This window comes from Schistocerca cancellata, chromosome 8, assembly GCF_023864275.1.
Source record: "Schistocerca cancellata isolate TAMUIC-IGC-003103 chromosome 8, iqSchCanc2.1, whole genome shotgun sequence".
Lineage (NCBI taxonomy): Eukaryota > Metazoa > Arthropoda > Insecta > Orthoptera > Acrididae > Schistocerca > Schistocerca cancellata.
In genome coordinates, this window is record NC_064633.1 from 200,533,976 (window position 1) to 200,558,987 (window position 25,012).

Sequence of the window (25,012 nt, forward strand, 5' to 3'; positions counted from 1 at the left end):
AAATGGAAGACCCATTTCCTTCCTGATGCTTGCTTAACCACAGCAACAGATTAGGACAGTGATAGATGGAGGGCTTGTGAGACTGTGTCTAGTATTCAGTGAAAGCCATAGTAGTATGTTACAATAACGTGCACGTGGAAGGTTCACAATGAATAAAAATGACTGTGAAGGCATTCAGTTTGAAGCCAAAAGTGACCACTTTTGCGATTTTATCAAGACTTTTTGTACTTATCTTGTCATGTCTGTCTAATAATTTAATACCTGATCACAATTCCGATGCATTTATTAGTCCATCAAATCCTCATGAAAAGAATGCCACAGTCTGTGATAGTATTTTCAGTTTCCTCTTTGGTGGTATTAACCGTTGGGACGCCCAGTATTTTTTGCACATTTCTCGGTATGGATATACATTTGAAAATTGCCTTGCTTTCTTTCCCACGTATCCAATCCTTACATATCTGACATCGAGGATCTTGTATATTCCTCTCTCAATCATTCTTAATGAAACATCTGTAACCACTTTTTGTGCAGTTGCCATTAATTTTTATTTTTTTGTAAAGGCTGCAGAAGTATTATATGATTTGACTGAAAAACTGTTCAAGAATTGTCAACTGGCTTATGTTGCTTCTATAATGTTTTGTGTAAATCCTGCCAGCATCTTCTTTAGTGCACCATACTCTGAAACACTATTTTCCTTCTTTTCGTTTTATGGGATGTACTTATCTGTTTCAGATCATGGTATTCTTTGCAGTGTGCCTTTAGGTCTTTCTGCATCGGTGAGATCCAATGGGATATTAAATACTTGGTTTCCATTATTCAAAATTGCCAATAATGTATTCCAAAGATTATCAAATAAACTCAAATCTGATAAAAGAATTGTGAAGAGGACAGATGTAATAGATGCAGATGGTTCCTTCATGAATCTGTTCTTGAAGGCTGTGTTAGTGACTGTTATTTCATTGGCACCATTTTTTGCATTTCAAGCATATTGCTATTCCAAATATTGCAAAGCTGATACTTATGACATCGCTGCCTTCTTAGCCATATTTGCACATGAGAAAGATTTTGTCTTGCCTGGCTCAAAATACCTTCCGTGGTGTGACGACAAACTCGTTCTTCCTTATATGTATGTGCAACAACATTACTGGAATGTTGGTTTCTTGAGATACTACGAATTTAAGCAGATCCCTAATTTTATTCTTGCTGCTCCAGTTGTATTCCTAATATTCACAATGACATTTTGTTTTGTTAGCTTACACATGAACTTTAATATACGATTTTTGAACTTAAAGGTAGAGTCTAGTTCAGGTATGCCACTGAACATTCTCCCATTTATTGCTCATGCTGCTGGACTGACAATATTTTGCTTACTAAACATTCATGTACAGGTGACAACTAGAATGATAGCGTCATCAAGCCCAGTACTGTACTGGTTTTCTGCATATATTCTAACTGGTAAACTCCACATCTCAAATGAAGTCTGCAAGAAACAAGATAAAAAAGATGTATCACAGAAAAAAACAAAATCAATAGAGTTTGAAGCAAAATTTGAAGACTGGTGGAACATTTTGTTTGTGACTTTTGACATACCGCAAAAAATGTTTTCAAAGTTTATCAAAATTTATTTCATATCTTATTTAATCATTGGAACCATACTTTTCAGTAACTTTTATCCATGGACTTAAAGGTTCTCACAAATAGAAAGAAGACTGACTATTTTTCTTTCTTCCTTAATCAAATGAACAAATGAGAACATGTATTTCATTGTATCATTACATTAAAATTCATGTCAATTACTGGTGAGAAACAGTATTTACTTTTAATTTATGGACATGAAAAGCACTCTTGTTCTCAAGACAGTGGTGACCAAGGACAATGAATATGGTATCTAATCAAAGAAATGCTTCAGAGCCTTGTGATAACCATAAACTTGAAAACTATTATTCTTATATCTGATAGTGATTTGTTACAGAATACTTGTATCTTTGCAGGAATAAGCATTAGAATAAAGAACATACAACAGGATGTGTGGTTTTAATTTTTGTGGTGGAGTATTTCCTCTTTAATCATCTATCAGCCACAGAATTTCCTGTATTGCAGCACAGAATGTTGAAACCTATAGGGAAATCTGTGTTATAGTAACTTCTTGATGTTTTGTTCTTTACCTGCAAGTAAATTGTCTTGCACTTTTACATGAGGTATGCTGCTGTTATTGCAATACATCCATAATAAAAATTTAATACTAGTAATTAACATTGTTTTAGACTACATGACAAAAGAAGAATGTTTACATAGCATTCATACCATATAGAACAAAAGATGTAGTGAACACTGTCATTTTTTTGTCTGTAAAATCACATCCAAACTTTTTTATTTATTTATTCATTTATTACATTATCCATTCACAGATAATAAATATTGTATGGCTGTTGTCCTAATGCACATATAAATTCTATGTAAAATCATTTAAGGGAATGGAACAAACATATATATACATAAAGTAACACATACAAATGACACAAAGATGATAAAATACATATTAATAAAATTTATTTACTTACACACTTCTGTTATTAAAAATTGTGATCAGTTCTTCATAGACCTCTACTTTTATACTCCTCAACCAGAAAATCTTTTAACGGAACAGTGACTCAACAAAGATTTTTTTTGTCAGATGACAGCTGCCCTTCAGATGTGTAAATCTTATGTTAATTTTAAGGGAAAAAAAGACAGTAATTTAGGTATTGGCTTAATATAATCTTAAACAATAAAATGTAATTTGTCAACATAGTCACTTACTGAGTAAAAGTTTTTAAAATTCTGCTTTAAATTTATATCCCTCTTGTAACTTTGTGAAGTAGACTAGCAGTCTGTTGTAAAGTTTAAGATCTATGTGGTACATGTGTCTTTGTGTGTTAGTCCTTTACATGAAATAAAGTAGCTTGTGGCAGAAACAGAGACTCCTACTGAACTCAGAAGGCTGCTCAGTGTTTCAATGGTGAAGTGCCAGACTGTGGATCCAAAGGCCTTGGGCTCTATCCCTGGTTAATCCTAGGATTATTATCTGTCACTAATCACGTCTTTCACCTCTGGCAATGTTTGCTAATGTAAGAAATGCTGATTTGCATCATGTCTGAATAAGTCAGTTCAAAGGCCAAAGGAAAGCAGTAAAGCAAAGCAGTGGCAAACTATCTCCAACAGGACCATGCCTAATAAATCATTGTGGTGTTCAAACCAACCTGTGGGTGGATGATAGCTTTACCATTTTATTTTATTCATAATGTAGGCTCTCTTCAAGAAATGAAAATTTATTAACACTAGTATTGTAAAGTGTTGAATTCTGTAAGCAAAATAGCAAAACACACGTACTATGTACAGAAGTAAAATGCTCAAAAAACAAAGCAAAAATAACCAGGAACACTATTAAATGAGGAGCAAATAAAATAGAAAAGCTAATTCAGTTGCATTCTCTAATGCCATGTGACAAAAAAGAAGACATGCTGAAATCATTTGTTGCAAATCTGAATGATTACTTCTTCAGTGGTAGTAATAATTGCAGTTGTTGACAAACAGCCAAATTCAGAAGTAGCAAAGGACAATTAATGTGAGAGAACTAATAAATTCTGATACAGAAATGCTCTCCAGTACTTATTTTCAAGAAGTGAAATCTGTAGCACTGCAAATAGACCAAATAAAAATAAAAGTAAGACACTCTAGCTTTCGGAACTACTAGTTCCTTCCATGGAGAGGGGAATGAAAAAAAAAAAAAAAAAAAAAAAAAGCAGACCACTTAGACCCCTAGATGAGAGGGACCCATCAGTAAGGAGGGTCAACAAAGATCAGAAGCATTTGATTTAATCTTGTGCACACTGCTTACCTAAGGAATGCTATTACTTTCATCTTTCAAGCACCTAACAAAATTACAGTGGCTAAAAAGCAGTAGAAGGCTGAAAAACAGTAGTTATTCTGCCTATTGTGGCATTTACAACATAGTATTAAAATATTTTGCTAACATGATAAGACAGACATCAAGCTAACTTAGTAATGACTTAAGATAAAAGTTTGTTACAGACCTCAGATTCAGTAGCGATGCCAGTCCCTAAAAATAGAGTTAATGTGATCAGCTGTAATTCCCGAGAAAGTAACAAAAATGAAATACTCAGCAACGTTGTTAACTGCATTCCAGAATTTTACACAGTGGAAGCAATATAAGGCTTGGAAAATGCAGCTGTCACCAACTAAACAAGAAAAAGCCACAGTACCACATTGACATATTTAGTGATCACACTGACATTGTTACGTGTTTGAACCATAAAATTTTTCCCAATAAGTTAACAGCAATTCTCTTATTTTGATGATACGTATCCTTCATAGTGAACATCAAAAGCAGTTTGACAAATTGCAGTGCGGGATTGAAACTAAATTTATGCTGGTGGAACACAAATTATTAAATACCATAACATTCACTCATGGATCCATTCCTGTTATTGACATACTTAAATTATGTACCAAAGACTTTAACACTATAATCTTTGCTGATAGCACAAGCTTACTAACCAAAGACAAACTCAGCTATACCAAATGCTGTGAATATGACGAACAACTCAGTGGTCGGTCGGGCCATCCACAGTTGTGGTAATACATTTCACAGCAAGAACTCACTCAAAAGCAGCTGTATCTTGAACCAATTTTATTTAAGCACTACCAGTTTCATGACTTATAGCCACATCATCAGGTGCATAACTAAACATCAATAAATACGCATTGCCTGCAACTGAACTGCTACATGTCAAAGTAATGGTAGAGCCAAAAGCACCTAATTTTGCGAATTGATGAAAACAAAAGTGTAGTTACGAAAATTAAAAACAAGGTAAACGACATTGCAGAGATTTCTTAGGGGAAAAAAGGAGAAGAAGCTGCAAGATGGTAGTTGAAAAGATTGTGGCAAATGTTTAGCAAACAATTTAAATCTACATTTCAGGAAATGTCTATTGTTTAGCTCTATAATCACAAACACTGTTTATCAGTTTAGTAACTATCAGTTGTTCATACAGTGTCCATAATTAATTTTTAACTGTTACTTCTCTTAGTTATATGTCCAACTCTTGTCTATATGGCTGAAGTTTCACATCTATGATGGGAAATATATTACATAAAAAATGAGAGAGTGCTTCATAATTTTTAGTAGGTTATTTTGACTAGCATGTTTGAATTTGCTGTCCATATTGGTATCTGAACAGCTATCCAGCTTCTGTGAGAAATAGAGCATTATGAGCAAATATTTGAATTTGATGACAAAATGAATTATAGAGCAAAGAGATAGTGAAGCAAAGTAGGAATTGTAAGTAAAGGGGAGACAAAGAAGCAAAAAAAAAAAAAAAAAAAATAGGTACAAAGTCTCAGTAGAGTAATGGTGGCCAATGGAACAGAAAGAAAAGGTCCAGAACAGCAAACACAGGAACTGATAGTGCTTCCTTGTAATAGAGCTAGATGGACGCTACTTAGAGATGTGATAGAAAATGTATGAATACATCTAGGGTATAGGAGGAAAAATATGTTCCAGATTAAGTCTTCATCTGTTGCATTTTCAGTAGAAGAAAAACAAGAAGGTCAAAATAGCATGGCATTTGATCTAATGTTGTATATCATATGATAAATATGTGCTGCAAGGTAGTGATACAAATGTAACAGTAGAATCTGTTCTTTGTTTTTTTGTGTGTGTGTGTGTGTGTGGCGGGGGGGGGGGGGGGGGGATGGGTTAAAATAAGTCTGTTACTTGTTAGTAGCCATGGTTCAATTTAGACTATGAATAGTCAAATGTGTAGCTATCGAGCAGAGGAGAGGAGAACCTATGCTATATGTACTTCTCAAGAAGATTGGGTTAGATGTATAATCTCCCATATTTTGGAAACAATTTACTTCTGTCAATAAATCCATTTTTAATCAATAACTATATTAGTGTTTCATTTCACTGGAGCTGTATATAGTTGCTCATGCATTTCCTGCGTATAATACTTGGTGCTGTTTCGGACCTAGCTTGCGAAACTAATTTCTGGCTTCAACTTATGTAGAGTTCCTTTCATATTATTCCCAAGTTTTATCAAACTCGTTATCACTTCTCACCGGATGTTGGTGTCTGATCGAGCTTCTGTCTGGAACTGCAGATAGTGAAGGAGGAAGTCTGCTAAGGATTGGTGGTATTCTGTGTGTGAACTCTTTACATTGCCTCAATGTGCAGTGTTCCACTAAAGTAGTCCATAACCAAGTAGACTGATTTGTAGCCAGAGATTTTTCAGATTTGTATGCGACAAATGTAAGCTCCATAAATCATTTATTGGAAATTACTGATGCTGTGTCTTGATACAAGATGCCAGTGTTTTTCTGTCAGTGATATAGAACAGTATATTGTGAACAGTGAGCATACAACAATAAGTAAGCACATGCTGAATGATATTAGTACTCTTTTTGGAGTATAGGCTATTCCTCAAAGCAAAAACTTATCTTAGTAACACATGAGATCATCACTAAAACAACTGTTAAATAGTGTAGTACACGTACACCAAAGCTGATTACAAAAGCTTTTTCTCTCTGTTAGTATATTTGTTGATAAATTCCATTTTCCTGAAGGTTCCCCTACATTCTATGACCTGCTACGTAAGGTAATGTTCAAGTGGGTGAATGCATGAGGATATCATTTTAGGGGAGAGTATTGGAAACAAATAATGGCAGCTGTCGAAATGTAAATACTGCTATTTATTTATATGTTTTGTATGTATAAAGAAAATATTAACAAAACCAATTTTGAATATAAAATGTGAAGTACAACCAGATAAATTTATATTTGTGAAAAGAAACTGAAATGCACTTGGATCTGAAGCTGCTGAATATACAATCCAATCAGTCAAGAGCAAAGATTCATGAGCTCAAGATTTGAGGAAGCCTCTCCCACATCACACGGAACAGTCAGATTGAGAGACAAGCCATCATTATTCCCACAGATGTATTAGTGACTGAGTTGTGAATAAAATGCTGAAGAAGAAAACAGGAATTTCCAAGAAACATCTGCAATAGGTTCTTAAGAGAGGGTGGATACATCTTTGAAGAGAGAGTGTTTTTTATCTTTCTGTGACAAATTCATTATAGTGCTCAGAATCTCTTGTATTTTGATTAGTTAGTTTGTGATATGAAAAAGTTTAATTTTGAGAGGGTTTAAAGGAGAAGGTCATTATGTTACTCTACAAGAGAGAAGGATTCTTACTGATATAATATGGTGCTGGGTGATTTGATGGTTGAGTGAAAAAGGAGAGTGGGGAAACTTCATCACTTGTCATCTACTGTAATTGAACTTCCTGGTTTTATGAGACTATTCTTCCTTGAAAACGTGGTTGGGTTGCAAAATATTTTATGGATTATGATTTGAGTTTGTATTTAATGTACGTACATTTTGCTTCCAACTCTTTCCTACATCTTGGACCCTTTCAGTAGTTTACTTTTTCCTGTGAGTAGGTAGGTACCCAAAAATTAAAGACCATATTTTTAAATTTATTTCTGAACCTTAGTCCAGTTTCTTGTGCATCCCTTTTGTTCATTATTTCTGTTTAAAATATTGTAAAACTGTGTACATAAATTCATTGTAACTGTCCTTCATTTTAGGGGAAGGGCCATTAAGATTTCAAGCCTTCATTATGTTCTGTTTTGTTCATTCACTGTTGCACTTATTTACTGCAGTCTCGCAACAACTTTTAATAATTCTTACTTTTATTTTTTGTTTTATTTTAATTTTTGCAGATAAACAGTTGAAGTTGTTCTGTACTTTAACTAAGAAAGCCTGAAGATGAGCTGGTTTAATTTCCACCGCATTCATGGTTTCCCCACGCAGTATGAGGAGAGTAAAACAGCTGTTACTGCTGATGTGTTAGAAGCAGGACTGATTTTGTCTTTTGTCATCCTTGCCATTTCATTTTATTTAGTGATACCAGGATATAAAGGGAAGGAAGTAAGTATAAACAAATACAGAGCGGCGACTTTTCCTACACACACGAGAAATCATAATATTCATTTTCATGATCTGTGTTTTGCACTTGTCACCTGCAATGTAACTGGAGGTGTCAAGGTGAAACTTAAGCTCTGGTATGTCTAAATATTTTGGAGCATTTCAGCACTGATTTTACTGCGTGTTGGAATGAGTGCTAATGGAAGCTGACATCTAGCACAAGATGGCAAATGATCAGTGAGACTTGAATAAATAGAACATTGTGCTTCATTATGTTCATTTATTAATATGCTTGTCCATAACTAAGTACCAAAGGAAATGTGGTGTTTATGATTCTTATTCCTATATAGTAATCCAAAATATAGTGCATGATCTCAAAATGATGAAAATTCTGACCCTGTTTCATGACAGTTATCATGCTCTTATATCAGTGGAAACTGGCAGGAATATGCAATACCACATGTAAGTTTCACTCAGAAAAAATGTTATGACACATTGGACAGGAGACAATGAGACAACACTGCATAATCCAGAGGGCAACCAAAGAGTTGGAGAGTGAATACCTATCATTATAGCTTGATGCAGGAAGCTGAATGGCAAAGGAAGAAAATGTTTTGTTATAAACCTATCCAGCAGCTCATTATCGATAAACATAGGTTTGCACATAACATGATTTGTGGATGATGTGGGTCCCCATTTATCTGAGTAAATAAATCCCCAGGACATATACATTCAGGGTTTCAACATCCTAGCTATCAAACATGGAAATGTCTTCATGAACAACTCGGTCTCTGCTGTAATATGTCCTGTTGAATGTAGTGTTCTGGTTGGTTTCAGGGTTTGGGTTTGGCTTACTTTAATCAGTGAAGTTTTAATATTTTTCTTCTTCTTTTTAGTTGATTGCTGCCTTGGATGCAGCAATCTAAGAGGTTTTTATCATGATTGCATAATTTATGCTGGAAACAAAGGAAATATAACAACTTTTACTTTACTTCAATAACTGCTCTGACGCTTTGTATATATATCCTCCATTATTGTCCAAAAACATTTATGGTGTCCGTCAGATAACAAAAGACCTCAATCACAATATTTAACATGGAAATACTATGTGCAGGTTCCTTCTACATAGCATGAAGTATTCAGAATCACAGATCCATTCATAATTTCTTTGTTTCAGAATCAATACAATCATTGTCATGAATCCTTGTATTTATTCTGGGGATGACATGCTTCTCCAATATAGCCCAGCAATTCATGGACCTTCTATATTTTTCCAAACAAAGCATTAACATCATGCAGTAGCTGAGCCCTCCTACTTAATAATTAATTTTATCATTGTTTTATTCATGAGTATTATTCATCGGTAAGAAATACGTAGGGATACACATCACACTTCCAGAGTGATATGTAACTCCGTGCCATGTATTACTGGCCACATGTACTTTAACAAAATAGTGGCTGAAAATGTGTGTCAATTATCAAAAACTGCATAGCATTTTCTTTGACACAGAGATATTTGTATACATTTGTGGCAATTCTGCTGCTGAGATGTGTGTTGGCATACATTCTGCTGTGGAAAACAAGGAAGGGAAAGTTTATCATACGGAAAGACAGCTGATACAGGGTAGGAAGGTGGAAATGACAGCAACAGTTGATGCTTGTTACAGAGGGTAACAGACATGTTGTTAAATCTGAACTAGTAGGTGCTTGAAGAAATATGCCTAGTATGTAACAACTGCATATTTAAAACAACATTAGAATCACTGATCAAGATGGAATCTGTGAATGTGCTTATGCCTATAAATACAACACCAATAGGGACAGTGATAACAAAATAAAATTATTTTAGTAATATGAATTGAGATAATTTTTTCTGTTTGCCACAAATATACTCTGCTGGAAAAAAAAATTAGCACACCTGAAAAGACATCAGTTTTGATCCGATGATAGCCTTTACCAACTGGGATATAGTAGATGTACTGATAATGATTTCAATGTCATCCACCAATAGATTATGTCATAGCTATCAGAGCGCTATCTCTGTCTACCCTTTAATAAGGAATGCTCACAGCCTGAAGTCTCAGTGTGATGCAAATGTGTGAAGCAAGCAGGCCACCATGCCACGGAGATGCACTCGTGTTTCCTACAACCAACTGAGTGAGTTTGAAAAGGGTCAAATTGTGGCCTTCTGAGTGGCAGGATGGTCCTTTCAGAGAATTGCCACACAAGTTGGACATCCTGCATCAGTTGTGCAATGATACTGGTATCAATGATCACATGAATATTCTCACACCCGTACATGAGGTTCTGGATGGCCTTGCAGCACAGAAGCCTGACAGGATCATCATACTGTTAGGGAAACTGTAAAATTGTACAGCTACCACAGCACAGGTAAGATGGCTTGTGAGTTCAGATGTGTCAACGTGAACTGTTGCAAACCAGGTATTAGCAGTGGGACTATGAGCACATGCACCTTTAGCTTGTATTTCACTCATGCCACGGCACTGGCATGCACAGTTCATCTGATCCGTCAGAGGATCACTTGGATGATAGAATGCACATTGTGATCTTCAGCAATGAAAGCAGGTTCTGTGTGCATGTAAGTGATGGTCATTTTAGTGTACGACGCAGACCTGGTGACCACTGTCTAGTAGAGTACATTCATCCAAGACACACTGGCCCATACCTGGCTTTATGGTCTAGGGTGTGGCAATTTAAACTCACATTCACCTTTGGTGTCTCTGGAGGGGCTGCTAACCAGCGATCGATACATGAAGAATGTTGTTAGATCCGCCCTTTTGCCATTCTTGCAACAGGAGGGTGATGTGTTGTTCCAACAGAATAACGCTCGCCCACACACTGCTTGTGAAACTCAATGTGCTGGCAAGATGTGCAGCAGCTTTCCTGGCCAGCATGATCTCTGGACTTGTCTCCAATCGGGCACATATGGGATATGATGGGATGAGGTGTGACTCATCAGTCAACAACTCTTAGAGATCTACACAAACAGGCTGACCAGGCATGGAATAATGTATCGCAGTACAGTATTTACCATTTGTACAATCAACTGGATGCCAGAATCGCACCTGCATTGCCACTCATCGAGGCTACACTACATACTAATATGGGTGTTTCAGTATGGGTTGATACCCGGTACCTCAGAATCACTTGTGCTATTGGTCTGAAAATGTAATCATTTTGTGTATTCCATATACACTATTGCAGCAATAAATCTTGAGTGAATTGGAAGCCTCTAAACGACTGTACTAACTTTTTCCAACAGTGTAGTTATCAATTTGTTTACTTGCTCCATAGGGAATATTCACAGTAAAGGCTGTGATTTGAAATGTTCTATGCAGACAATATAATAACTCTAATAATTGATAGTAAGAAAGATAGCCCAAACATTCAGCAGAACAAAGTAACTTCTTGCCTCCACACAATCTGTCTCTATGAAATATTCATCAACAATATTGTTCATATTGCAACAACTTCCAAAAAATTGCCTTCAGGGATTGATGGTATTCCAGACTTCATCATAAAGGAATATGTAATAAGACATGATAGCATTAGATCATATTTTTCAGATGCAGGAAAAATAAAAAGTGGAGTCTCTCAAGGATGCATTCATGGGCCTATCTTTTTCCTTCTGCACATTAACGCCTAGATCACAGCATTGAATCACAAATATTCTTGTCTGCAGATGACACCAGCATCCTTCTTATAGGCAATACTCAAAGACGACTACAAGCAAACATAAATAAAGCTAGAGACCGGCTAAATGACTGGTTTTATGAAAATTAACTAATAATAAATACACCCAAAACAACATTTCTGAACTTCTGTTTAAAGGGGGAGCTCTGTGACAAACTCTGGCAGAATTACACCTCTCTGGAAACAATTTTTTTTGTCATATGGCTTCAACATGATGTTAAATGGCAGCAGTCTATATTTACTTGCTCATAAAGCAAACTTCCACATTGTTTGAATTGCACTTTGCCCAGTTCTACAGCATTCTACAGTATGGGATTATATTCTTGAATATCATAACTGCTAGTTCTGTCTTCTTAACCCAAAAAAAAACAGTAAGAGCAATGCACTGTGCACAACAAACAGATTCCTGCAGGCCCCTCTTTCAAAAGTCTTTGATCTTGCCACTCCCCTGCATTTTTTCTTCTAGAAACATGTAAATGTGTGTGAGAGAATTTAAAAGAGGTAAATAAAAACTAATATACATGAGCATCTAACATTTTTTATGACGAAGAGTGTCTGAAGTGTATATGCAAAACTCCCCACTTTTCTTACACGAGTTGACTTACTCGGGAATGCGCAGCCGATCTTCTTCTCTGGAATCTCTACAAACATTTCTGAAGAATGATGCTAGTCACAGGAACCTTTAAGACTCTCTCTCTCTTTGTGAAATGAGGTACTCGAAGAATACTTTTCAACAACTATTGGTATATTTGAACTTCCACAAAGAACACTTCTCACATAAGCAATTGACTTCTTGTAAGTCACCCGTGTTGTCTCTCATTAGAAACAATTAAGTTACATTTACAACAGAGTTGGCTTGATAACCACGACTCTATTGTACAGGAATCATACACGTCTTGCCTCTAGCAAGTTCAAGTTAAAAGTAACCAAAAAAATTTTTTTCACTCAGTTGTTCTTTCGTCACTATGAATAGTCACAGTTACAAAACACCACAGAATAACATAGAAGTTCCTTGGTGCTGCCGTGTCCATTTAAAAGGTGTATATACGTAAAAAGTATTAAAAAAGTTTTGAAAAGTGTAACTGAAACATCCTTGTTTACTGTAGAATTATAGGTTACTGTTTTGCTTACAAATGTTCTACTCTCAATCACAGTATTTTCCAAAGGAAGCAGGAGTTTCATGTTTCACAACTCAGCTTACATTTTGCTATTAATTTTTAATTAATTTCTTATGTCCAGGAATTCTTGCACTGAATAGAAGCAGTGCTTTGTTAGAAATGCTTTTAGTTTGTTTTTTAATACTGGATTTGGAGCAAGTTTTATTTGACCTGAAATCTTATAGTGTACTATGATTATGCCCTTGAAAAGATTTGGAGCATATTTGATTGTTCTCTGTTATAATATGTGTGTATATCCTTGTTTTGGATTAATTTTCTTGTTCTTATGAGGTATTCCCTGTTGAATAGGATTGATTCTTGGATGAACAGGCGTGGGATATTTAGAACATGAAGTTTTATAAAATGGCATTTACAGGACTCCATCTTTTTGAGACCACACACTATCCTCAGTGCTCTTGTTTGTTGTTTGTGCAGTGAGCTGAATTTCCTCAGAAGATAATCCCATAGTGGAGTAAGGAGTGGAGCTATGCATGGCATGCTTGCATTACTGTGGATGTATGAGTTTCTTTGATAAGTTTTTTATCCGTGTATCCTATTTTAAATTCTGTTGAACCCATAGACCCAAAAATGTTGTTGTATTTACATATTGAATTATATTATTATTTAAATGTAGTTGGATTGTTTTTAGGTATAAGGAATTAAATGGAAGTTAAGACATACCATTTTTCTGTTATTAACAATTATGAAGTTTTGTTAAACCTGATGTACCTTTACTCATGATGGATGTGATTTCAGGGATCGCGTGTCCATAAAGTTCACAGGCCAGTTATAGAGACCACCTGGGTCGGCCCCCTGGCACTCTTTGGCGAACTGTCAATCACACACAAGCACACAAACTATTCTGTAACCTGTATTACTGTTGTCCAGTCAATGTGTTCAGTGCTACGCACAACCTGTACTTCATCATAGCTTGTGTGTTTCTGTATAAAGTACTATGTTCCATAAATTGTGTTTGTTCTTGCTATATCAAACTTGATGATTGGTGAGGACTAGGTTTCCTCTGCATGTTGGTGCAGTGCTAAGTCACCTGAAAAACATCTCAATGGGAGAACTACCCCAATGTATCACTGCCCACCAGCAAGCTTTCGCAGAACAACAGGCCCTTGCCACTGCACTCAATCAAGTGGCATCCATGTGATCACAGCAGATTACTCACCAGTCAGTGTCCTTTCCAGCATATAATAAATCGGTTGAAGATTGCAACTACTATGAGACACAGTTATACCAACATTTCTAGATTTTTGACATGGGTGATCTCAACCAGTGTAGGGATTTCTTTCTTTCCTGGCTTTCACCGTGCATTTATCAGTTGTGTTAATTTGTGCCTGTGCAAGAACCTGCTAGCTTATCTTTTGATGAAATGTGCAAGCTTCTCTCAACCTATTACTGCAATAAAACACATGTCACTGCAACACATTTAGAATTTTACAATTGTTAAAAATGTCCAAACCAATCTTACAAAGACTGGGCTGCAGAGTTACATGGTTTGAGCCGTCGTCTTAAAGTTGTAACTAGTACCCATCATAAACCCTATGCTGATCACATGGCACTATTCATCTAGCCACAGATAAGGAAGTACACACAACACACACACACACACACACACACACACACACACACACACACACAAAAAAAAACACTTCAGTGTGAGAATCCCATGCTTACAGATGTGCTCAATATAGCACAGCCTTTGAAGTGTCATGGGCCACATGCAATCAGTTTGCTTCATGGAGAGAGGTATCGGAAAATGCTCAGCCAACCACAGTCAGGCATGCTGCAAGTGTTCAGGATGACAGGGAAGCCACTGCAGCAGTATAACCTTTGACTCAGTGTCGCATGGGGCAGTGTCGGTTACAGCCACAGCAGCAACAGGTTGCATCATGACAGCAGCCATGTACCACCTTCCATCTTGCTCGTACTGCTTTGTCCAATACAAGCGTGCTGTGTACCCTAAGTGTTGGGCTGTTTTCAACACGTGGCAAAATAAAGGCCATTTTGTATTGGTGTGTAGCTCCTCTACAAACGTGACAGACACAGTAGTACCGATGGACATAACTTTATCTCTACAATGACTCTATCCCCAAACAAATTATTTATTGATTTGTGTGTGTTTCAGAAACCACTAAAAATGCAAGTGGGCAGAGGAACTGCAGTAAACACACAAACGTACATGTACCTGAGCTCCCTTCCCCTCACACAGGTTTCACAGAAGTTGGATAGCTACAATAAACAGCAGATTTTGACCCTAGGTCAGTTCTCTGCTCCTGTACCCTACAAATCTGTTGTTCACCCTCTCACCTTCCTTATTGTGGATCATTCCCATGACACAGACCTGTTCAGATGAGGCGCATTTAACGCTATCAGTTTCTCCATTGCCGACGAGGTAAATTTAGTGCCAGATCAAGTTCTGTATCAGCAACTGGAGTCCCTCTGGACAGAGTTTTTGTCTCTGTTTTCCCTTGGGCTACCAGTTTTCAGGCCCACATTACCACGAAAGAGTCTGTCTGCCATCATTTTTTTGGGTGCGGCAGGTGCCCATCACATTACACAACTCTGTCAAGGCTCAATTAGACTGTTTGATGTCACTCAATGTCATTCAGCCTATTTCTTCCAATAAATGGGCTATGCCACTGGTCATTGTTAAGAAGCCAATGGGTAAGATTCACCTCTGTGGTGACTTCAGTGTCATGATTAAGGCACATTCCATTGTCCCGCCGAGATGAATTGCTCACAAAATTATAAGGCTGCCAGCACTTTTCCGAGATTGATTTGTCAGAAGAATACCTCCCGCTCCCCTTGAATGAGGCCACTAGGTGCCTTCTCGTTATCAACACACCTTTCGGCCTATACCAATATCAATGCGTGCCTTTTGGCGTTGCTTGGGTGCCCACAACTTTTCAACATTTCTTATAACAGCTGACATGCACTGTGCCTAGCTGCATCAATTACCTAGATGATATCATTGTTTTAGGTTCTTTCTCTAGAGACCACATAAGAAATCTCTGATTGCTGTTTTCCATTTTGCAGTCTGTGGGTTTCAAGTGCAACCTTGCTGAATATCAATTTTTTCAACCATCAGTTGAATACCTAGGTTTTGAGGTTTCACACACAGGGATCAAGCCTTTATGTCACCATGTTGATGCAATTGGGCCTTTGCTGCAGCTGACCTCAGTTAAGGAATTGCAGGTGTTTTTTGATAAAGTTGTGTACAACCATAAGTTTCCATCTGACGCATCCTCTGTTGCTCACCTCTGTACACACTTTTGCATAAAAATGTACCCTTTTTCTGGTCTCCAGCTTGTGACTGAGTGTTGGCTTTGCTTAAATCTAAGCTTCAATCTGCCCCATGTCTGGCCACTTTTCAGCCAGGTCAGCATTCTGTGTCAGCTACACATGGACACTACAGATGCCTCTCAGCATGGTCTTGGCGTGGTGTTGGCACAGAAATATGCAGACAAGTCTGAACAACCCGTTGCTTACTCTTCGAAGACTTTAGCTACTGCTCAGCAGCGGTATTCTCAGGTTGAAAAGGAGGCTTTAGCGATTGTGTTTCCCTCTCGAGAAATTTCACATCTTTCTGTTTGGTTCTAAGTTCCATTTAATCATGGATCACAAACTGTTGGTTGCCCTTTTTAACCCTTTGGCTTCTGTGCCAGACAAGGCAGTGGTAAAATGGACATCAGTGCTGTCATTTGTGTTTTCTGTGACTCATAATCTCAATGCCTTGTGAGATCAGTGCTTTTTCTTCCACAGTAGCAGTGCTTTTTTTGGTACCAGTGCTTTTTTGGTACCAGGCATTTTTTCAGTATCATGTATTTTTTCTGTATCAAGCATTTTTATGTACCATGTAGTTTTCCCTGCCTTGTGTTTTTATATATGTACATGGTTTTCCCACCCGTTAGAAAGGAGAACTGATGTACCTTCACTCATGAAGCGCGATTTCATAGATTGCACATCCACACAGTTCACAGGCCCACTTATAGAGGCCACCTGGTTCGGCCCCCTGTCACACTCCAGTGAGTCACCGAAGAAACGGTATTATTTAAACAATCACAAGTGAGTGATTGCCCTATTCTGTAACATGTATTACTGTTGTCCAGTCAATGTGTTCAGTGCTACACACAACCTGTGCTTCACTGCATCTTACATGTTGCTCTATAAAGTACTATATTCCATAAATTATGTTGGTTCTTGCAATAGCAAAACTACTCAGAAAGCCTTTTCATAGAGTTATCAGATGCTGACTGTAGGTATTCAGGACTAGATCCAGTCAACACTATGCTTGTATCATCAGCAAACAGGATTGTTTTTTGTGGGCTCATGTGATCTACAATAATGAGGAAAAGTAACAGCCATAGAACAGAGCTCTGAGGAACACCATATTTTATTGATCTTTCATCTGAGAGGTAAACCCTATTACTGATTTTGTTCTCTACGTTAACATTGTGTTGAAGTGACACCTTCTGTCTGTGGCTCTGACCCACACATCTTGTAAATCAATAATATTTTCTGGTACTACATCAGAAATCATTCCATTGCTATCTCCCTCTTATGTGTCAGTATTTACATTAACAGTTCTTCATACTACCCCCTGATTAACACCAATGATAACTTTGTCAAGAATTTCACTTTTCATTTGAAAAGTTTTCTGCATTATTCACAGTATATTGTTCATGGTTTCAGAGAATCAAACACCTTTGTCATGTCACAGACAGTTCCTGCCACCTTATTCCTCTTGTCTAATGATGTACTTACTTTCTCAGCATCTAAGGTGCTTTTTCCTTGTTGAAAACCAAATTGATTGTTCAAAATAATGTAATAGTTTGCAATTAAGTTTTCGATTTGGCCAACAGAAAATTTTTCATATATTTTAAATATGACTGAAGGAACTGAGATAAGACAATAATTTCCCATCATCTCTTCTGACGCCTTTTTGAAAACTGGTTTGACTTTGGCCTATTTCAGTACCTCTGTGAAGCAGCTCTCTTCATCATCAGTTTATTATTTGAGCTAGTGGGTTTGCAGTTTTTTTGTGTACTGCTTTAATAACTTTAGTGTGTATTCCATCACAGACTGCAGAGTTTTTGTTTTTTAACCCTAGGATTCAATTTTCTACATCCTTCACAGGATTTTTTTTTTTTTTTTTTTAAATTTAAGGTGTTAAGAGTTCATTAAGGCCAAAGGGATTTATTTTGTTGTAATAATAAGTTAATTTATACCAGGTTTTTCTACATTTATAAAGAATCCAATGAAGCACTCTGATATTCAAGTTTCCTTCAATGTTAATTTTATGAAATTTCTTGGTTACAGGTATTAACACTTAACTCAGATTTGATGACTGACCATACAGCCCCTGTTATTTACCAGTTTTTTGCTGCATTGACAGCTCTTTTAAATATAATTTTATTGAGTCTCACATATTCAATGAAATCAGTATCTTTATTACATTTTGATTCTCCGTGCCTTTTCCTCGCAATGGAAATTTTTATGCCTTGGATGCTCCACTTTAACTTATTTGTCACTTTATTTGTTGCAGAGTCTGGGTGGAAATGTTTCATTAAAGATACCAAGAAAACTATTTAGGAATTGGTAGTTCACAAACTTTCACCTTAACTTCATATTTGTTGTCAACATTATCAATATGAATTTCTACTTGATTACTGTCAAATATTGATATTCCTTTTGGTAAAATCCTCCACATCTGAGTTACTGGTGGTTCAAATAGGTTTTTACTTTCTGTAGAAATCAAGCTATTTTTGTGTTTCTCCTTAACACTGTCATTCCTTTTCTAGACAAATGGCATTTCATCCCCACTCACATCACATTCATCTGTATGCAACCCATTTCCATAATTAATGATTCACGCTCTCCTTCATCCTGACATTTGTTCACACTGTCATTAACGTTAACCAAAATGTCATTCATTAATGCTATACAATCTACTTTAGTATCATCTGCTCAACCCCTAAATCTGGAATGTCAACAGCTTTTCCACGTTTTTCCCCACAAATTAGTTCATTATCATAATTACAAGACCATGAGTTCATTAGTTGCAGATTACTTACATTACTGTTTACCAGCAAATTTTCAGCTTCTTTCTCTATCTGACATCTATTCACACTGTTATCTATTTTTTGAAGAACGTCATTTGTTATTTCCATACTTACTGACTCAGCCATCCACAATGACATCAACATTCATATCAACAACTATGTGCCCATCAAAACCATTTACATTAATGTCACATTATTCACTGTTTCATATACATCCCTACACTGTTGGGACTCTTGTCTGCTTCCCATTGAACCATTGGTAACTCATTTATACTGTTGCTAATTTGCAGCATTTTACACACCTTTGCCTCAGTAAAGTTATCAAACTGGCTGATCATTTCATTTCCCACTAGTAAACAACCTGTTTCAGTTACATCTACCTTGGTATCAACAGACTGCTCCTCATGTACATCACTACTAATTACCAATGATTCACCTTTCTCTCTTACATTACCTTCCTGTTCAACATTATTTGCTTTTCCAACAGCTTCATTCTGACTGGAAGCAAGTTCTATGCCCTCATCATTAAGTACAGTGGCTGAAGTAAATGTTCCATATTGCTTCATTGTCAATACTGGACATTATAGGAAACAAAATTGATTTTGTTCTGTCAGGTACAGTCATAAGTAAAAGAAGGTAAAGAAGATAAACACATTTCCACTTCATAAACACAAACAAAACCTTACAAAAGATTCCACTTCAAACACTACTGTTTCTATCAGTGTCATTATGCATAACACATTGTTTATGAAAGAATTGGTCCTCCTCATAATTAGAGACATTTCTGAATACAGTTAGGCATACTCCTTACCAAATCTCCCAGACAAGCCTGTGGGATATTGTCTGATTCCTCCACAGTGGCCTCTACGATACCCTATTAGGTATCCAGTGGGGCAGGATGATTGCAAACTGCTCATTTCAATGTGGTCCATGCATTCTCAATGCAGGTGAGAACTGGAGAATATGGAGGCCATTCCATCCAACTGGTTCTGTGCTCCATTACGAAGGTGTTCACAAGATCGTGATGACACAGGCGTTCATTGTTATCCATCAGAGTACATCCTGCTGCAATGTGTTTACAAAATGAAGCCACAGTGCATGCAAAGATGTTGTCTTGTCTTGATATTTCACAACAGTCATTCTCCCATGTTTTGGCACAAGGGATGTCCTGCAGCCAGACATAATTCCAACCCAAAACATGATGGAACCACCTTGATATGGGTGGTGGTCTGTGATACAATCAGAATCTAAATGTCATCCTCATTGCCCCCACACACAAGTATCAGTATTGTCAGGGTGGAGACTGATACAGTTCTCATTAGAAAAGAGCATTGTGTCCCACTGCTGCTTTGTCCACAAAGAGTGATTTCATGCAAGTGCAACATGCAATCTTACCCTCCCACATTATTGTTGTTGTTGCTGTTGTGGTCTTCAGTCCTGAGACTGGTTTGATGCAGCTCTCCATGCTACTCTATCCTGTGCAAGCTTCTTCATCTCCCAGTGCCTACTGCAGCTGCAGCCTACATCCTTCTGAATCTGCTTAGTGTATTCATCTCTTGGTCTCCCTCTACGATTTTTACCCTCCACGCTGCCTTCCAATACTAAATTGGTGATCCCTCGATGTCTCAGAACATGTCCTACCAACCGATCCCTTCTTCTAGTCAAGTTGTGCCACAAGCTCCATTACTCCTGAGTTCTATTCAATACCTCCTCATTAGTTATGTGATCTACACATCTAATCTTCAGCATTTTTCTGTAGCACCGTATTTCGAAAGCTTCTATTCTCTTCTTGTCTAAACTATTTATCGTCCACGTTTCACTTCCGTACATGGCTACACTCCATACAAATACTTTCAGAAACAACTTCCTGACATTTAAATCTATACTCGATGTTAACAAATTTTTCTTCTTCAGAAATGCTTTCCTTGCCACTGCCAGTCTACATTTTATATCCTCTCTACTTTGACCATCATCAGTTATTTTGCTCCCCAAATAGCAAAACTCCTTTACTACATTAAGTGTCTCATTTCCTAATCTAATTCCCTCAGCATCACCCGACTTAATTCGACTACATTCCATTATCCTCGTTTTGCTTTCGTTGATGTTCATCTTATACCCTCCTTTCAAGACACTGTCCATTCCGTTCAACTGCTCTTCCAAGTCCTTTGCTGTCTCTGATAGAATTACAATGTCATCGGCAAACCACAAAGTTTTTATTTCTTCTCCGTGGATTTTAATACCTACTCCAAACTTTTCTTTTGTTTCCTTTATTGATTGCTCAATATACAGACTGAATAACATCGGGGAGAGGCTACAACCCTGTCTCACTCCCTTCCCAACCACTGCTTCCCTTTCATGTCCCTCGACTCTTATAATTGCCATCTGGTTTCTGTACACATTGTGAATAGCCTTTCGCTCCCTGTATTTTACCCCTGCCACCTTCAGAATTTGAAAGAGAGTATTCCAATCAATATTGTCAAAAGCTTTCTCTAAGTCTACAAATGCTAGAAATGTAGGTTTGCCTATCCTTAATCTTTCTTGTAAGATAAGTCGTAAGGTCAGTATTGCCTCACGTGTTTCAGCATTTCTAAGGAATCCAAACTGATCTTTGCCGAGGTCGGCTTCTACCAGTTTTTCCATTCGTCTGTAAAGAATTCGCATTAGTATTTTGCAGCTGTGACTTATTAAACTGATAATTCAGTAATTTTCACATCTGTCAACGCCAGCTTTTTTTGGGATTGGAATTATTATATTCTTCTTGAAGTCTGATGATATTTCGCCTGTCTCATACATCTTGCTCCCCAGATGGTAGAGTTTTGTCAGGACTGGCCCTCCCAAGGCTGTCAGTTGTTCCAATGGAATGTTGTTTACTCCAGGGGCCTTGTTTTGACTCAGGTCTTTCACTGCTCTGTCAAACTCTTCATGCAGTATCATATCTCCCATTTCATCTTCATCTACATCCTCTTCCATTTCCATAATATTGTCCTCAAGTACACCGCCCTTGTATAGATCCTCTATATACTCCTTCCACCTTTCTGCTTTCCCTTCTTTGCTTAGAACTGGGTTTCCATCTGAGCTCTTGATATTCATGCAAGTGGTTCTCCTTTCTCCAAGGGTCTCTTTAATTTTCCTGTAGGCAGTATCTATCTTACCCCTAGTGAGATAAGCCTCTACATCCTTACATTTGTCCTCTAGCCATCCCTGCTTAGCCATTTTGCACGTCCTGCCGATATCATTTTTGAGACGTTTGTATTCCTTTTTGCCTGCTTCATTTACTGCATTTTTATATTTTCTTCTTTCATCAATTAAATTCAATATTTATTCTGTTACTCAAGGATTTCTACTAGCCCTCGTCTTTTTACCTACTTGATCCCCTGCTGCCTTCACTATTTCGTCCCTCAACGCTACCCATTCTTCTTCTACTGTATTTCTTTCCCCCATTCCTGTCAATTGTTCCCTTATGAACCATGGACCTTGCCGTTAGTGAGGAGGCTTGGGTGCCTCAACGATACAGATAGCCGTACCGTAGGTGCAACCACAATGGAGGGGTATCTGTTGAGAGGCCAGACAAATGTGTGGTTCCTGAAGAGGGGCAGCAGCCTTTTCAGTAGTTGCAGGGGCAACAGTCTGGATGATTGACTGATCTGGCGTTGTAACACTAACCAAAATGGCCTTGCTGTTCTGGTACAGCGAACGGCTGAAAGCAAGGGGAAACTACAGCCGTAATTTTTCCCGAGGGCAAGCAGCTTTACTGTATGATTAAATGATGATGGCGTCCTCTTGGGTAAAATATTCCAGAGGTAAAATAGTCCCCCGTTCGCATCTCCGGGCGGGGACTACTCAAGAGGACGTTGTTATCAGGAGAAAGAAAACTGACGTTCTACAGATCGGAGCGTGGAATGTCAGATCCCTTAATCGGGCAGGTAGGTTAGAAAATTTAAAAAGGGAAATGGAGAGGTTAAAGTTAGATGTAGTGGGAATTAGTGAAGTTTGGTGGCAGGAGGAACAAGACATGTGGTCAGGTGAAAACAGGGTTATAAAAACAAAATCAAATAGAGGTAATGCAGGAGTAGGTTTAATAATGAATTAAAAAAATAGGAGTGCGGGTAAGCTACTACAAACAGCATAGTGAACACATTATTGTGGCCAAGATAGACATGAAGCCCACGCCTACTACAGTAGTACAAGTTTAAATGCCAACTAGCTCTGCAGATGATGAAGAAATTAATGAAATGTATGATGAGATAAAAGAAATTATTCAGGTAGTGAAGGGAGACAAAAATTTAATAGCCATGGGTGACCGGAATTCAAGAGTAGGAAAAGGGAGAGAAGGAAACGTAGTAGATGAATATGGATTGACGCTAAGAAATGAAAGAGGAAGCCGCTTGTAGAATTTTGCGCAGAGCATAACTTAATCATAACTAACACTTGGTTTAAGAACCGTGAAAGAAAGTTGTATACATGGAAGAACCCTGGAGATACTAAATGGTATCAGATAGATTATATAATGGTGAGACAGAGATTTAGGAACCAGGTTTTAAATTGTAAGACATGTCCAAGGGCAGATGTGGACTCTGACCACAATCTATTGGTTATGAACTGTAGATTAAAACTGAAGAAACTGCAAAAAGGTGGGAATTTAAGGAGATGGGACCTGGATAAACTGAAAGAACCGTCCCACATATCAGTATTAAAATTCTCTGTCTCTGCACAAGTCTTGAAAGCTTTGTGAAGCATAAGATATACAAAAGAAAAACTTATTACTTCTTCTCCTTGTTGTTGGCTTCAGTTCTTGCATCTAGAGAAACATTCTTGCACCTGAAATTTTGACTTAGTGGGTTCCAGATGACTAAATAACTGTTGAAAATTTGCCTGTATTACTCTTGAATTTTATTCTTTGTCACATTTTTCCATGTCACACCATCTTTACAATTTCTGTTTCAGGACTCAGATTCACAGTGTTATGGCACAACATAAAAATCCAACTGATTCCATCACTACTTACATTCTGCAATACTCACAATATTCCAAAGAGCTTACAAAGCAAAAAGAGTTTAAAAGTCCCTTAACAAAAGAACAATCTTCACTAAAATATATCATTATTTTGTGAATGAATCCAGAAATAAATTTTATAATTATCGTCAGACTGTGCAGTTAATAATAGGAATTTTAAGTATGCCAGATGTTTTGTAATTTCAAATATTTTAAAAGAAGAGCGATTTTGACTGTTAGTACATATCGATTGTAACACATTAATTTCTTTTTATACATTTTAGCCTGAACTATAATACATCATATACAGAATCATGTGAAATTCTTTTAGTTAAACAACTGAGATAACGTTCACCTACACAAGAATCAATAGTATAAATGGTATCGGTTACTTCTATAAAAAGAAGGTAATGTTAGAGGAGGGTGTCCCATTACAATATCCCCCTCACAAAATTTGGAAACAGGGTGTTTACAATATTTTGTGACAGACTAAAAGGTTTTCCAAATGGTGTACAATATGTTGCCCAGGACAGCAGATAGATGTATTGGAGTATCTGATACATAACATATTACAGAAAACATAAGAAAAATATCTTCTATACAAGGCATAATCTATACATATATCAGGACATGGCACTCAGATTTTCAAATCTGTGAAACATACTGTCACAAGACAACCAATAAAAGTCAAAACTACAACATTACATCACTAAACTCTAGAAATAATTACAGAGACAGGGTAAATTACTAGGATTACAAATTTTAAGTTAACATCCATACAAACAAACATCCAAAATCTTCAAAAGAGAAGAGAAAAAATTTCAGGGCCTAAGTGTGCGACGAGTGAGTCAACTCGTAAAACTCACAATGACTGGTACAGACCAGCAGAAACACACTCAGTCATGAGTAGGAATCAATCAGCCACATAAACCAGAGTATTTAAGGATATGTTTACTTATAAAAGAACAAAATAATGGAAAAATATTAGGGCCTGAGTTTACAATGTGAGGACTGACACATGAATCCAAACTTCACCGGGTACAAACCAGCAAAAAATGTTTCGACATAACAAAATGAATAAA

General features: G+C 37.1%; 2 protein-coding genes across 8 annotated transcripts in view; both read left to right on the top strand.

The window, feature by feature from the left end:
* Positions 1-142: 142 nt before the first annotated feature.
* Positions 143-2,025, top strand: LOC126095035 (GPI mannosyltransferase 2). Its single transcript, XM_049909699.1, has one exon. It carries the CDS (start codon positions 159-161, stop codon positions 1,683-1,685), a length of 1,527 nt encoding a protein of 508 aa, XP_049765656.1. The 5' UTR covers positions 143-158; the 3' UTR covers positions 1,686-2,025.
* Positions 2,026-2,082: 57 nt separating this feature from the next.
* Positions 2,083-25,012, top strand: part of LOC126095036 (dual oxidase maturation factor 1-like) — a 112,661-nt gene continuing 89,731 nt past the window's right edge. For 4 of the 7 annotated variants that reach the window (XM_049909705.1, XM_049909706.1, XM_049909701.1 and 1 more), the window contains exons 1-2: positions 6,161-6,414; positions 7,789-7,996. In XM_049909705.1, coding sequence (XP_049765662.1) covers positions 7,835-7,996 — 162 coding nt within the window. In that variant the 5' untranslated portion in view covers positions 6,161-6,414; positions 7,789-7,834. Of the gene's footprint in view, positions 2,199-6,156; positions 6,415-7,788; positions 7,997-25,012 lie in introns of those variants that run through there. The other 3 variants (XM_049909704.1, XM_049909703.1, XM_049909707.1) reach the window with 3 other exon arrangements.